The sequence below is a fragment of the Pygoscelis adeliae genome, unplaced genomic scaffold, assembly GCF_000699105.1.
Source record: "Pygoscelis adeliae isolate BGI_AS28 unplaced genomic scaffold, ASM69910v1 Scaffold135, whole genome shotgun sequence".
In the NCBI taxonomy this organism is placed as follows: Eukaryota; Metazoa; Chordata; class Aves; order Sphenisciformes; family Spheniscidae; genus Pygoscelis; species Pygoscelis adeliae.
In genome coordinates this window covers 2,045,814-2,060,534 of record NW_008824908.1, presented here as the reverse complement: position 1 = coordinate 2,060,534, position 14,721 = coordinate 2,045,814, and the positions used below count along the sequence as shown (strand labels likewise).

Sequence of the window (14,721 nt, the reverse complement as noted above, 5' to 3'; positions counted from 1 at the left end):
CATGGCTATAATGTACACACACACGCAGCCATCAGCATGCAGCTGCAGTCTCGGCTCTCCGCTAAATGGACATGGGAGCGCAGACATTCCTGTGTCGGGTCACATCACGTGGAAATGCAACAGCTCAGGCTCAGAGGGAGCCAAAGACCAGACTATATTTGGATCAAAAACTATATCTTGGACTGCATCTGGAAACTCAAGGTAATCCAATGCAGGTGGACTCTGCTGTCTGTAAGAAACTGGTGACACACCGGGCATGGTATTCTTGATTAGAGGTAGAGCTCAAGTAAATTTCAAGCGTAGCCCTGTGATGAGCTAATGAACCATGAGGTCATGCTGGTGAGGACCATATTCACAGTGAAAACAGAAGAAAGAACTTCTGATGACGGATCCACATCAATCAGTTTGTGATGCTGTAACATCTGCCTAATTCAGAGTACGAGCTAGAATGGACCTTTCTTAGGTCCAACTTAAATACAGTTGCTGAGTGAAGGTGTATTAATTTGTCAGGCAGAATTTCTGTGATATGGTGAAATGCTCTACAGTGTTTACGCTGAGACCATGACATTCATTTCTGCTACTCATCAAAGTGAAATTTGACTCTACCTTCTCAGTAGCCTCTCTATTTACATAACTTTACCAAAACAATCACCTTCTTCTTGGAAATACAGGGTATTAATAAATAGAAAGAGCCATGAAGCTACCTTGACCAGTTCCATCATGTCTTTGACAAACCCATCCACTTCTGGGCCTTCAAGAGCTCCCGTTTTACTCTGAAAGACCAAAATGCTCCAGTAAGTCAAAAACACAACAACGTTTACTGGTCAGTAGGTCCACCCGGTCACCGAGCTTTATAGCATAAAGATCATAGAATCATAGAACGGTTTGGGTTGGGAGGGACCTTAAAGATCATCTAGTTCCAACCCCCCTGCCATGGGCAGGGACACCTTCCACTAGATCAGGTTGCTCAAAGCCCCATCCAACCTGGCCTTGAACACTTCCAGGGAGGGGGCATCCACAACTTCTCTGGGCAACCTGTTCCAGTGCCTCACCACCCTCATGGTGAAGAATTTCTTCCTAATATCTAATATCTAAGATCCCTTCCTTTTTCCCAAACCATCTCTTCCCCTCAAACGGGAGCAACATCTCCCACCATTTTGTGAGACTTGCTGGCCACCACCCTGAGGGAGTTGTGAGACTGTCAGGGCAGTGGCACTGAATTGCTGATTTCTAACAGGCAGTTAGGTGGTCATGTCTGTCCTGAGCTACACTCCCTAAATAACGCTGGGTTCAGCACTGGAAGGGGTTTTATTTTTCAAGGTGGTGGTGATGCAGGTCCCAAACTGCCAGAGACCGCAAGAGCTAAAGCCACCACCTCCTCTACATCCCTTGTGTCTCCTGCAGGGAGATACTGCTAACGCAGCAGTGCTGGCCATGGCGATGGAGAAAGTCAAAATGGGTCCTTTGCCACAAGGTCTCTGAGCATCGCTCCCCTCTGTCCCCACCTTACCCCCCAGCCTGGCGCCTGGGCCTCTCTGGCCCATGGGCTCGGGCACAGCTGCAGCTCCTGAGTGACCCCCACAGCACCCACTGGGAGGAAGAAGTTTGAGCAGCGTATGTTAAATCTGTGTCATTTAAAGACAGCAAGGGAAAGGCCTCTGGCACTCACAACGTCGTAGTGTGCAAAGATCTTCTCAAAATCTCTCCTCCTTTCTTCCGTGCTGCAAGCCTATTTGTGGAGAGGACAAGCAAATGAAAAAGAAAAAATAAAAAGATTCAAGTTTGGGGCCCAGGTTATCTTAGCTGAGAGAGACGGGATCGATGCATCAAAAAAGAGCGCTACTTACATCCATTTTAAATTGAAGAAGGAAATTCTCCTGGAGTGCCAGAATCCTGAATGGAGAGATTTAAATTACGATCTTACCGCTTTACCATCTGCACACAAACTATTCCGAACTCTTCTGGTTCATAAAGCAAAGAGATTTTAGATTATAGGCCTTTAAAAAAGAAAATCGCCTGCAGGGTTATTTATGGCGGGCTGTTACATGAACACATGCCTCCCTCCCTGCCTGGTGGGGAATGGCGGGTGCCCTTTGGCTCACTGCAAACATGTTTCTTAGCACCATTGCTTCTCCCAGAACATTTCTGGTGGTCCAGCGCAATGGAAGTGGTCAGCCTCTGAAGTGAGAGCTACCAGACAATCATTCCTCGTAACTGGATGTGTTTTAAAGTAACTGTCGTAACTTTAATGCGGTGCTGCATTAAAGGTAAGTAATTTATCACTCTCTGTTGGAGGGAGAATTGGTGGTTGTAAAAATAAAGGACAAAGTAATACTGGCTTGAGCACCACGACTGGCCAAATTCCTCTCCTTTCCCCTCCTCCCTCCTAAAGCCCCTCACAGCCCTGCTAGAAGCTTTTCTCTGATAAAAAAAAACTTTTTCACCGATAAAAGCTGAAGGGGATTGCCATCCTTCTTTTGGAGAAATGGTGCCATTGGCTGCTTCATCACCTCCTGAGGAGCACCACAGAGGCAGCACGGATCATGCCAGAGCATGTTGGTGATGCACAAACAGGTCCTGGCATTGCTCAATGTCACGGGCTCTAGGTTCTCGAACTATTGCAATGAGGATCATGCATTAGAGACCTGGGATACCTACATCAGAGTACCTGATTTAATCTGAAAGGAGATAGGATTCAAATGCATGTCCTCAGAGGGAGATCATCACCTTGCCTGGATCTGCCATTGCAAGCTGAAAAACCCCATCAATATTATTAAAGCCTACCTTGCCAGGTCATTCAGGTCCAGCCGTCCATCTTTGTTTTTGTCAAAGATTTTCATCTAAAAATCAAGGAGACAGAGATAAAATAGATAGGCCATGAGGAGAACACACATACAAAAAAGCCAATATACATTTTGCTCTGCCCTGTGCCCTCACCTCTGCTTGCTCGGGGTGCTTGCCCAAGCCCCAGGCAGCATGGCATCCTCTGCTAGCACCAAGTGCAAGGGTGGCACAAGAGCATAGCAAAACCCTCCTGCTTTCTGACAGCGACAACGCAAGCAATCAAATACCAGCACCACTCCCTTCCCACCTTACACAGGGATAAAGACAGGTCTCCAGCAAACACCTTAAGAAACTAAATAGGGGCTTTGCCATGGCCCCTGAAAAAAAATGCCAAAAAAAGGGGGGAACTTCTAAACACTTTCAGCCTGACTCCATCCTTATCTTTGACTGTTGCTGTGGCTACCGAGTGGCTGAGGTGCAAATGTCGCCTTCTGATAGACACTCCAGTTGGGGTTTTACGCTGCTAAATCCGATGGGCTTTGCTTGGCTCAAAGCCTGCCATCGGGAAGCGCTAAGACTGGGAAGGAGATTCAGGCTGCCAACATCAAGAGGTTAATCTGTGCGAATACAAAAGATAGCCTTTCCTTAATATTATCTTTTCCTTAATACGGTCTTTTCAACGAGTCACCACCAGATATGATTTATTTATTTACTGTATGTGGTACTGTGTTTCTCTGCAAGGCACAAATAAGAGTCTGTTACAGGGAGAGAGGGGGAGATGTTTAATGGGTTGCAAACCTGAATAACTCATGGCTCAAAGTTCTAGAAAAAATGTATTTCCCCCCCCACATTGTAAGGGGGGAAAGATTAATATTTTACTAAGATGGGTTGCCATCTTGTACAGATACTCAGTAATGGAATATGCTTTAATCTTACCTTCATGAATCTCGTTTGCTTATTTAATGGTTATAAGTAACCAAGTCACTACAAATCTTTGGTGTAATTAATTGCACACCTGCTGGAGAAGGCCCATACCAGTCCCCATCTCAGGAGGCTTAGAGGGAGAGGACCATCCTCTATGACACAGCCTGACCATGCGGGAGCTCTGGGGAGAGCCAGCGGCAGGTCCTGAGCACTTCCCAGCAGTGAAACTGGGGCAGAGCCTGACACGTGCATGAGGAGAGATATTATTTGGAGAGCTGCAATTTCACAGGGAGCCCTTGCATAAATACGACACCTATTTTGTCAGCGCTGCCTCCTGCCTGCCCCTTGCTCGAGGGCAGGCATCTACACTGAGCATGGTGAGCCTATGTAACCCTTTATTGCACTGGGTTTAGAAAAGACTCTGCAACAGGAATTTATTCCATTAATTATTCTGCATGATTTACACTACTAAGGTTTGGATAGGATTTTTGAAGAGCACTCGGTATGGGCTCACTTCTCCTCCCACTGAAAGACAGTATAAAACTCCTATGAACAATTGAAGGCTTATACTAAGATCTTTGGCAAAATCACATCCTGAGAGCCGTGCAGGTGTTCAGTGGCACAAGGAAAGCCGCTTTCCTGTTTCACTGGCCTCTGCCGAGCATGCGCTCTGTGCAGAGCCACTGAACGACGGAAGAAAGGCCTCTGAATCTTCCTTCACCCTAGAGCTGGAGAGATGAATAAAGCTGCCGAGCCGTCCTGAGGACTTCTCTCACGCTGCGTCAGTCCAAGTTGTCCCTCCAGCTTGTCTAACTTCTTCCATCCTGCCTTCTGCCCCTTCAGTTATCCCACTGCAGTATGGGACCTTTCCCTGGTCTCTGCTGGGGCCACAACGGGACAAGGCTGGAGGCAGGGATGGGAATGGGAGCTGCCTTCACTGGTGCCGCCGAGAAAAGAAATGTCCTTGCAACGACAGCCTCCCACTGCCATCAGAGAGAAAAACCCAAGCTTTCAGTTCCTGGCTGATAAAGGAGTTATTCTGCAGGCAATAGAAAATGGTTGATGCTCCTTCTAGAAATAAATCATCCCAGATAAGATTTTAAAAGCCTCTCTCCAAATGGGACATCAGTGCCTAACCTGGTTTTGTTTGTTGTGTGAGGCGAGAGGGAGATACCCTTACTGGCTCACTTTTGCAGACTCTCCACCGCAGGTGGCTTTGCAACATCCAGCTTACTCTATTACTCTGAAAAATGCTTTGTAAAGGAAACTTATGGAGACAACCCCTATTTAGCCAGCATTTGGGTGGCGGGAATACCATAGTCCCTAGGCTCTACAGTAACTTAAGTGCTTTTGAAGATGTCACTCTAAATCCCTCCGTTTAGGCCACCGAGGAGCATTAGTTACCCACATGGTCTGTAAGAAGTCACCATAAAGCAGCGCGCCTGGCGTGGTGTGAGAGGACAGCGTTTGGTGGGAAGCACGGGGTGAAGCTCTCAGGGACTCTGCTGCCCAGGGCAGGGCAGCTCTGGCTGAAGGCACTGCGCTAGTCTTTCCTTCACGCAAAGATACAATGTCCTTACCGAAACACACTAAAACTTACCACCTTTAGCACTCTTTGAACCTCACCCAGATTCTCCTACACTTTTCTGCGTTCCTGGAAGTGTTTTTCATTTTCTCCCATTCTCTGTGCATCTCAGAATTACTCTCTTGAGACTAAAAGCCAGTGTTTCAGCCTAGACTTCAGATTCAGATATGTTTTTCTCTCTGCGACGCCTGAGGAAAGCAAACACATAGAGCTTTTGAGAGAAGTTCAGCTCCATGACCACGAGGTCCTGACGTCCGTACAAGCTCGCTGATAAACACCTATAAATGCTGACCATGGTGGCAGCTTCTGGGACCAGGTCAGACCTGGCAGTTCCCAATCCAAGAGGCAGACCTGGGGCCCGTTTTTCATTTCACGCAGGCCTGTCTGAGATAAGCCACGAGTCTCTTTTTCAGTGAAACATCTCAAGTCTCATCTCCTTTTCTGCAGAAGAAATAAATAAGCACCCTAGCGTAGCTGTTCTTGTCTTGGGACTTTGAGTGTCCCACCTGCCCTGCATCCTCTCTACTTTGTGGGTGCAGCATTTTTTCAGTTTCAGAAGTCGCAAATAGCCAGGATGCTGAAGAGCTTTGTGCACCCTTAATGAAACAGGCTAGATCAGAGGTGATTGTTTCGATGTGAAAGTCTTTCTGCTTCATTACCAATTTTCTGAGCCGGTGGTTTTCAACTCTATCCATTTCTGAAACCTTTACAATATTCCAGAAGTAGCGCAGACCCCATTAAAACACATTTAACTGCAGAGATAATACTTTCCTTAGTGGAACACTTAATGAAAAGCAACATACCCAGTCAATATTTGCTTTGTTTGCACCCTATCTTTGAGCTTAACATTAAACTTTCAGTGGTTGACCATATCTACTTACAGCTAACCAGCTCCCCTCTCTGACCTCCTTCACTCAGCTCTGCTTCTACAATACCAAGAGAGAATCTTTGTGTTTTCAAATTGTTTCGCCTTTTTCTGCAACAAGTAACCTGAATAAAATTCTCAAACATACGCAATATTTTGATTGGCCATACCAGTCAACAGAAAGAAAAGTCTGTCTGGAAGAGCTAGGCTGAGCTAACTCTTGTCTAGTGACTTCCACATAAAAGATGGAAAACATTATCGGGAAGATGGAATAGTGTTCACTGAATTAGTTCAGGTACCACAGCTAATAAGATAGACCTAATCCTATTATCTGGACAACTGGAGCTCATGCATACCCACTACATGGCAATCTTGGGCTGCATTACACAGGAAAAGCCTGGGAAAATGTTTATTAATTAAACTTTCAATTTCACACATTGAACTGATCTGCTAATTGCGTACATAAGTACACAAAGAATGACAGAGGGTACCCACCCCATATGACTAAGGGTACATCATGGGAGAAGTAGATATTTGGAATCATTATGAGACGGTTTCTAATTTAAACTTTTGCCTTTACACACCATCTTGGTATGTTAAACTTGATGGATTTTCAGTTTACACTCTTGAAAGCTATATTTATGCTGCCAGGCTGATATGAAACATCTCAATGTGGTTAAGGATAAGGTCTGGCATGTTTAAATAGCACTCAGTTTTACTAAAAGCTTTGTTGCATCGAGCAGTATGCTTTATAAAATGATGCATTTATTTTACTGTCAAGCTACCCCGTGTTTTAAAGTGTTTGCACAAATTAATTCACTGACATTTTAATGGCAGTCCACCAGGGAAGTCTTAGTTCTGCTTGTCTGAATGTAGTCCATGCGCTCTGAGGCAGACAGAGCATAAGTAAGAGCTGGGTTTGCAAAATAAACCTTGTTACATCTCGTTTTTTTAAGTGCAAAATTAAAACTGCCATTGGCTTTGAATTCAGCAAAGGAAATATCTCTGCTTTCCCAGTCTGGTGTTGTAAAGAAGGCCAGTGAAACGCCAGGATATGACAAACACACGCATGCTTTGAAGAGCAATATAAGATTATAAATCTGAATTATTTTCCATGACAGAGATAAGGGGAGACGTAAACAACCAAAATAAATAGTTCTGTGATCAGTGGAGTCACTAAAGCCTGCTTTTAAACCTTCTCTGGTTCTGGTGTGTAATAAAGTGTTTTATCCCTCAGGTGGGACACAGGAAGAGTTGGCTCTTGCCTGACCTCCTACTCTCACAAATATATACATCGGGGGCATCTATACCTGACAGCTGCAACTAAAATTGGCCAGTGAGTGCAAAAGTTATTGAGGGTGTATAAAGGCAGGCATGTGCCTGAGCTGCAGGACTGACTATGGCTTCTTTCCTTAGGGAAGGACGGGGGCACAAAGGCTTTTGCAGAGCGACAAGAGGGCCCTGTGCCCAGCAAGTTACCCTCAGGACAAAAGCTCAGTGCTCTGCCCAACCAGATTGCCTGTGTAATCTAGACGAGTCGTTTAGTGCAGGATTTCTAAGTGTTTTGGTTCCTAAAAGACCAAGGCGTTATCTGCTGGGGTTTTCAAAAGCCTGCAGGCTCCTGAGTTCTGTTGGTTTTGATCTTCAGAAATGAAGTTTGAGCTTAAATGGGATTTTCTGCTTCCCCTGGCTTTTGCTACAGCAAGTGTGGCGCAAAACTGGAGGTGACAGCACTGCTGGGATTAAGTCTAGAAGGGACATGGGAGGCAGATTTCCCTCTGTTGTGTTCATCAGCTGTGTGGGTCCTCTCTTTATCACACACAGCAAAGCAACGAGAGGAATCGCACCCACCCAAAGCCAGGAGGAAGCTCCCTGGGGATGGCGAGGTTCCCATAGTGGTGGCTGGGGTTAGGAGATGTGATGGCTGAAGTGTCAGTGCATCACTGGAGATGCAGCCTCTTGGGGGTCATGGCATCCTTACGGAGCCACCTGGGAGGGAGGCCAGCATGGACCACTACCAGAAGAAGGGATGTACAAAGACTGCTCCTTTAGGCAGCCAGTCTTTTAGGCTATACTCCACTCCTAGCATATTTCTAGGGCTTTCTAGGGAAGTTTGCTCAGTGTGTTAACAAACTTAACAAACTCTGTTTAGGCTTTTGTCAATACAACAAAGATTTGTCTTTCCATTATTACACCATTTCTTTGGTGTTCATAAGAGACTTCATTAACACAGATAAGTTAGCTTGGCCAGTAAGGTGTTAAGGGGCTCAATCACCTGGATTTTCTGTGCTCTGACTTCTATTTCCCCACATAAGTACACTGGCATTGGCACTGAGCTTTTTTTTTTTGGCACTGAGCACAGACAGACAGACAGACAGACAGGTTTTCACAGCCGAAGAAGTGACCATGTTGAGCCTCTAGAATTGTCCTCGCAGAGGGGACAGGCAGCAGCCACAAAAGCATCAGAAATCCCCCCAATGTACACTAAAGGTAGTCCACAATGCATACTCATGGACACAGACCATCTTCAGGGACAAGTCAACCTGTTCCCCTTTGCACTGAGAAGACGAGGAGCCCTCAGCTAGTCAGCTGCAGGCTCGCGTGCTTGGGCTATATAGCTCAGTCCCCAGGACAACCTTTGCAGATAAGCACAGCAAAACCCTGGCATCATTACAGCTGGGAGGACTTCTATATTGACTTCTCTGGGGCTAAGATTTCATCCTCGGCCATCTCCATCCACTAACTTTCAAATGCTGTAGTTCATGACCAATGCTTGTTGAATTGTTAGTCACTGCACTTACATTATTGCCTCTCTAGAATTTTAGCTTGTGGTGGGCAAAGATGGTATGCTGGCTGGGGGGGCGTTATCCTTTACATTTTGCTAAAATGTAATAATGCTCAAATTAAAGGACATATTTGTGCTCGGTCTGACATTATCAACATAAGGCAATGCAAAAAGTGAATGTCAGTGTTGCATGTGCGACTGTTTCAGCAGCATATATAACTTAATTTGCTGAAGTTTGCCTCAGTAATGAGCTTTCCCTGCACGTGGCTTGCAGACATTGGGATTACAAACTAGAAGTAGCATGCTGCTATCTGGGAAGCTATGAACTATCAGTGTTTCTATGAATAAGGTAATGACATATGCCAAGATGGAAAAGCTGAGTGAGAATTTTGTTCTTACAGAAGAAAAAAGGATCAATACTTAATTTCATCAGAAACTATGTCTCAAATCTGGTTCATATTCATTTACAATATTTTGCTTAAGTACACAGCTATGTGTGTGCACAGGTACGGGAGCTGTCACTCATGGCAAAATGTTGTCAAATGCGCGCGTGAGCTGGGTGTTCATGGGCTGAATCTACACCAGGATCCAGAAGCCTAGTCGTAGCTTGACTCTGGGGGCTGAGGAGAGGTGGGGAGGGATTTGGAAAGGTTGTTAGTACTGCTGTCATCTTCCACAGCTTCCTTCTCATCATGAAGCAGTAAAGGGGCAAGCTTTCATTTCTCCAGCTTGTGTTACTTCAGGAAGGCAGAATATTTTCACCATGCTCTTAAAAAGCTCCATTGCCCACCCTGTCTCCTGGAGCACACATTGCAGGACCCCTGGGGCATCTTCTCATGGCCCAGAGAGGCTCAGAGCAATACAAGGCTTCGCTTCTGCCTCCGAGCACCTGCTCCCTGCCAACAGCTCCTGGTCTATGCCCACGGGAAGATGACAAACCCGCAGACTGTTTTCAAGGGTTCAGAACTGCACATGACTATGTATCTTCTCATGCAAGTGGGTGCATGTAAATAAATATTAATACACACTTAATGACTATTAATACAAACATATATATATATATATGTAGGCACGAAAACTAACAAGAACTCTGCCTGCAAAGGGGCTTCCTCAGCACAGGGTTGCTACTTTAATTCCCTCATGAAGAGTCCTGAGAATTCAAATGTTCTTCTTTTGTGACTTTCCCCAGCAGCTTTAGTGCTCTTTAAGATTTGATTTAGCAGACTCACAAGGCTTGTGCAATGCCAATGCGTTCACTACCTGCTTTCTTTCCAAGGGTTCATCACTTGTTCATCAAATCCCTGACCTATATTAGTGTTCTCTGAAGAGAGGATGTCAAGGTCGCAAGGAAACAGAATAGCCTCTTAAGAAATGGCTTCTAAGCAACCTGATAAAGTGAAGTTCCTTTCTGGAGACAACAAATCTCTTCCAAAAGAAATACTTTCTCCCTTTTCCCAGCTTTTTTTTAATGTGGCGTAAGATCATTCATAGCAGCATAAGTAAGTGGCAAGTTTTTAGCATGCCCTGGTCGGTATGATATCTGCTCGCACCTCTCACAAGCTAAAGCTGCAAATACCCAGCACAGAATCATAAATTGCTTTTTTTCTTTTTTTTCTCATGCCTGGGCTAGCTTCTTTAAAATGATAGTTTCTATCTTTTCCCCTTTATATGCCTATCTCCAGCTGGCTCTAGGACCCATTCAGTATATCAGTAGCTGCTTAAGATGTGTGCAGCCAGCTGTGGATGTAGAGAAAAGAGGGCAGAGGTCTGTAAAGTCCTACGGAGACAGCTCCCTGGGACACAGCTTATTTCAAATGAATGTTATTACAGTGGCACTTGAAAGCCCTGAGTAGGATAGATGATCCACCTTGAGAGACCCTATAGCTGTGTGCAGCAGAAACAGGTCCTTGTCCCGAAGACCTTGTGCTCTAAACGGAGAAAAGGGTGGGAGCAAAGTAACGGGAGAGAGAAATATAAGTATTTCCACTCTGCAGTAAAGGGATTGGTGCTGCTGGTTGCTAACAATACAACAGAAAGTCTGTGAAAGCCTCAGGAATGAAATGTAAGGGCCACTATCCCCCTGTTTTCCCAGACAGTGGTGATGGTGGCACAGTCCATCAGGACTCTGCACTTCAGCAGCTCCCCACTCCACATGGAAAGCAGAGAGAGAAAGCAAAAGGCTCTCATTGCCTGGGCCTTGACATCACACCTTTGCTCTTGGCTCCTTGAGTCACTTCTCTCTTTTTAATCCAGCACTGCAAATGTAAGACTGAACCTTTCTTCCCTCCTTGTAATTTTGCCCTCCTACTTCAGATAAGGTCCCATGCAATCACTTCATGCAGCTACTATAGAGATGCTGTCCATGTGGATACTTTGCCGTGACGTACAGAATTCATATCCTCTATTTTACTACAGGATGTCACAGGGTAAGATTACACCTGTTGTAATTTCACACCCTGCCTTAGCTCTTGGGATCAGGTGTGTTCATAAACATCCTTGATCTTCAGTTTATAGCAAAGAATCACAAGGAAAAAAAAATCATCTGCCATATCCTCATTTTCTAATAACCATTAACAACCTGATTCTTTTTGCATTGCGGCTTTGCAAACTTTTGTCCTCACGAGCCAGATTTGCATTTCAGATCATAGATTTCCCCAGATACACAAAACATCCCTTTTCCCAGATCAAATCTTACCCTGTAGCATAGAGACTAAACTGCCTCTCCAAAGATACAAAGCCAATCTATAAAAAACCATGGGAATAGAAACCAGACCTCCTGGCTGTCAGCCGGGGGCTGCATTGATATCTAGCTGCATCGGGGCAGCAGAAATCACAGATCTTTCTTGGGAAATTATTGGAAGGGGAGAGAAGTTGAAGTAAATGAACCGCCCAATGTCTACAAGCTTCAGATCACCTATTCCTCAGCACGTGATCGGAGATTAGCCACTGGGGATGGAAACTTAATGGAGCAGCATAAAAGCTATTTGCTACCTGCAAGCACTACGAGGAAGGGTTTTGTTCTGGCTGTACTTTAGGGGGTTTTATTGTTTTCAAGCTCTGCCAGTTGGAAAATAATTTCCGTAGCTTGCATTCCTCTCCCTTCACTGTCCTATAAATATGAAAAAAATCTACACTCTTCTATAATGGTACAGTTTTTCACTTTGCTCTAAAGGGTCATATTTCTAGGCACAGATGCATCATGCATACATAACATGGTAGTGCAAAATATGTGGGCAGCTCCTTGTTTGCTTGCATACCAAGCTGTTCTTCAGGTACAAACACAGATTTTGTTCCAAGAATCAAGGCAGTCCCATCTGAAAATCATTTAGAAAATTCCGAGGGTAGATGTCTGCTAGTGGAACTCAAATGATACCATTGAGAATGACATCAGAAATGAGCTTTTTTTTTCCTTTTCTTGTTTTTAGATGGTTAGATATAATAAGTTGCTCTGAAATCCAGGTGACCGATGCTAAACTTACACCAAATATTATGTTGCTCATTGCAGGATAAAAGCCATGTAGTGATAAGGCAGGGGAAGAATTGAAGCTGTCAACCTCCCAGCCTTTCAGGGAAGCAGCAGGGAGCCAGCAAGGCTTGCTGGGCTTTGCAGAGCAGAAGAGACAGATACCTGCGTGTCTTGGGAGCAAAAGGATTTGCTAGGAGGGAGGGAGGGAAGCAGCTGGAGATCTGGCTGAGGCTGAATGTACCCTGAAGAAGGATGCACCTCGACTACTTTTTTAAAATGGATTTAGGGCTCAGTTTGCTTTGGCGTAAAGTCGAGCTATTTTCTCCTCATAAACAGTTCAACTCAAAGCAAAAATAGATGAAATGCCGTTCACAGCTGATGTCCAGTGCAGTGCAAAGAAACAGCAGCAGCACGTGCTAACTTTCCACAGGGAACTCTTGGAGAAGATACACCTTTTAAGACAGCATTTATGGCCCTATAGACATTGACCCTGAAGGAGATTTTTAGGCAGTACTATAAGCTAAACAATATTAACACTATCTTTTCTTACCATGGTATCAGTGTATTCTTCCAGCTTTACTTCAGCAACCGTCTTGTTATGCTGCAAAAAGAGATCTCGCAGGAAATCCTGTAGTAAGGAAAGAGACAAAGTTTACTCTTTAGAGTAAATTCAAGAAATAACAGTAAGAAATCTGATCCAAATTCAGCAGGGTTACATGAATCTAATTTCACGTTCCTGATTAGTACTAGTGTCTTCAATTTCACATAAAGTTCACATATTCTTAGTTGAAACGTATTTTTTCAAATAAATTAGAAAATAACCAAATTTCCCCAGAGCAGGCATACTGGAATAAGTCATAATTAACCCACAAAATAAGCAAAAGATAACATAAGTCCTGCAATATTTGCTAACTGATCTCAAATCAAAATATTTGCCATTCAGCAAAACACTTAAGCATATGCTCATGTTTCTGGTGGGGCTCAGGCTGGAGCCACACTCCGAGGTCAGCACAGGGTCTGCAGCCCAGGGGTGGACTTCTGTTCCCAGCCAGTTTCTGAATAGGCTTCTGCCTCAATAGCCTGAGCTTTAAAAAGAAATCAGTGTTCAAAAAATCTGCAGGCTCGGGAAGAGGTTATGAAGAAATCCCATTAATGAAACACAACAGCTTTGGCTCTGTTTAGCTGGGAGAGGCACATGTGCAAAGCCAAGTTGAGGCATGCTTGTGGGGCTCCTTGGGTACTCAGGGGGCCCTGAGACAAGTGGGGTCATACAATGAGGCAAGGGCTAAGCAGGACAGCAAGGGCAACAGCAGAGCATCCTCCCTGATTGGGAGAAGGGGATAAAAGCAGGCTCACTAGAGATAAGCCTGGGGGCGGCACGCCAATGTTTGAGGAATGGTGTGCTAGCAAGGTCCTTCGATCTGCCATCTCAGTGGAGGCAGGGGATGGAGATCCACGCAGCAGCAAAGTCACAAGGGTTATTGATGTATTAGAAACCACGGAAGCTCCTGAGAACGGTCACGTAGGAATTAGGGCTTCTCCCCCAAAAAAGGTGGCAGGATCAATAGCCCAGCTGAAGTGCATCTACACCAATGCACACAGCATGGGCAACAAACAGGAGGAGCTGGAAGCCGTTGTGCAGCTGGAAAACTGATATAGTTGCAATCACGGAAGTGTGGTGGGATAACTCTCACAACTGGAGTGCTGCAATGGATGGCTATAAACTTCAGAAGTGATTGACAAGGGAGGAGAGGCAGTGGGGTAGCCCTGTATGTTAGGGAGTGTTTTGACTGTCTAGAGCTTGACAATGGTGATGAAAGGGTTGAGTGTTTATGGATAAGAATCAGGGGGAGGGCCAACAAGGTAGATATCATGGTGGGAGTCTGTTATAGACCACTCAACTAGGAAGAAGAGGCAGTTCTATATTCTAGAATATAGAACTAGAATATTCTAGAATCTAGAATGTCTATAACAGACTCCCACCATGATATCTACCTTGTTGGCCCTCCCCCTGATTCTTATCCATAAACACTCAACCCTTTCATCACCATTGTCAAGCTCTAGACAGTCAAAACACTCCCTAACATACAGGGCTACCCCACTGCCTCTCCTCCCTTGTCTATCACTTCTGAAGTTTATAGCCATCCATTGCAGCACTCCAGTTGTGTGAGTCATCCCACCACACCTCCGTGATTGCAACTATATCAGTTTTCCAGCTGCACAACGGCTTCCAGTTCCTCCTGTTTGTTGCCCATGCTGTGTGCATTGGTGCAGATGCACTTCAGCTGGGCTATTGATCCTGCCACCTTTTT

At 45.0% G+C, this 14,721-nt stretch overlaps 1 protein-coding gene across 1 annotated transcript in view; it reads right to left on the bottom strand.

The window, feature by feature from the left end:
- Window positions 1-14,721, bottom strand: part of SCGN (secretagogin, EF-hand calcium binding protein) — a 21,541-nt gene that overhangs the window by 917 nt on the left and 5,903 nt on the right. Inside the window, exons 5-9 of the mRNA XM_009324941.1 lie at window positions 12,960-13,037; window positions 2,785-2,840; window positions 1,848-1,893; window positions 1,670-1,729; window positions 705-773 (exon numbers count right to left, since the gene is read on the bottom strand). Of these exons, the coding sequence (XP_009323216.1) occupies window positions 705-773; window positions 1,670-1,729; window positions 1,848-1,893; window positions 2,785-2,840; window positions 12,960-13,037 (309 nt within the window). The remainder of the gene's footprint in view (window positions 1-704; window positions 774-1,669; window positions 1,730-1,847; window positions 1,894-2,784; window positions 2,841-12,959; window positions 13,038-14,721) is intronic.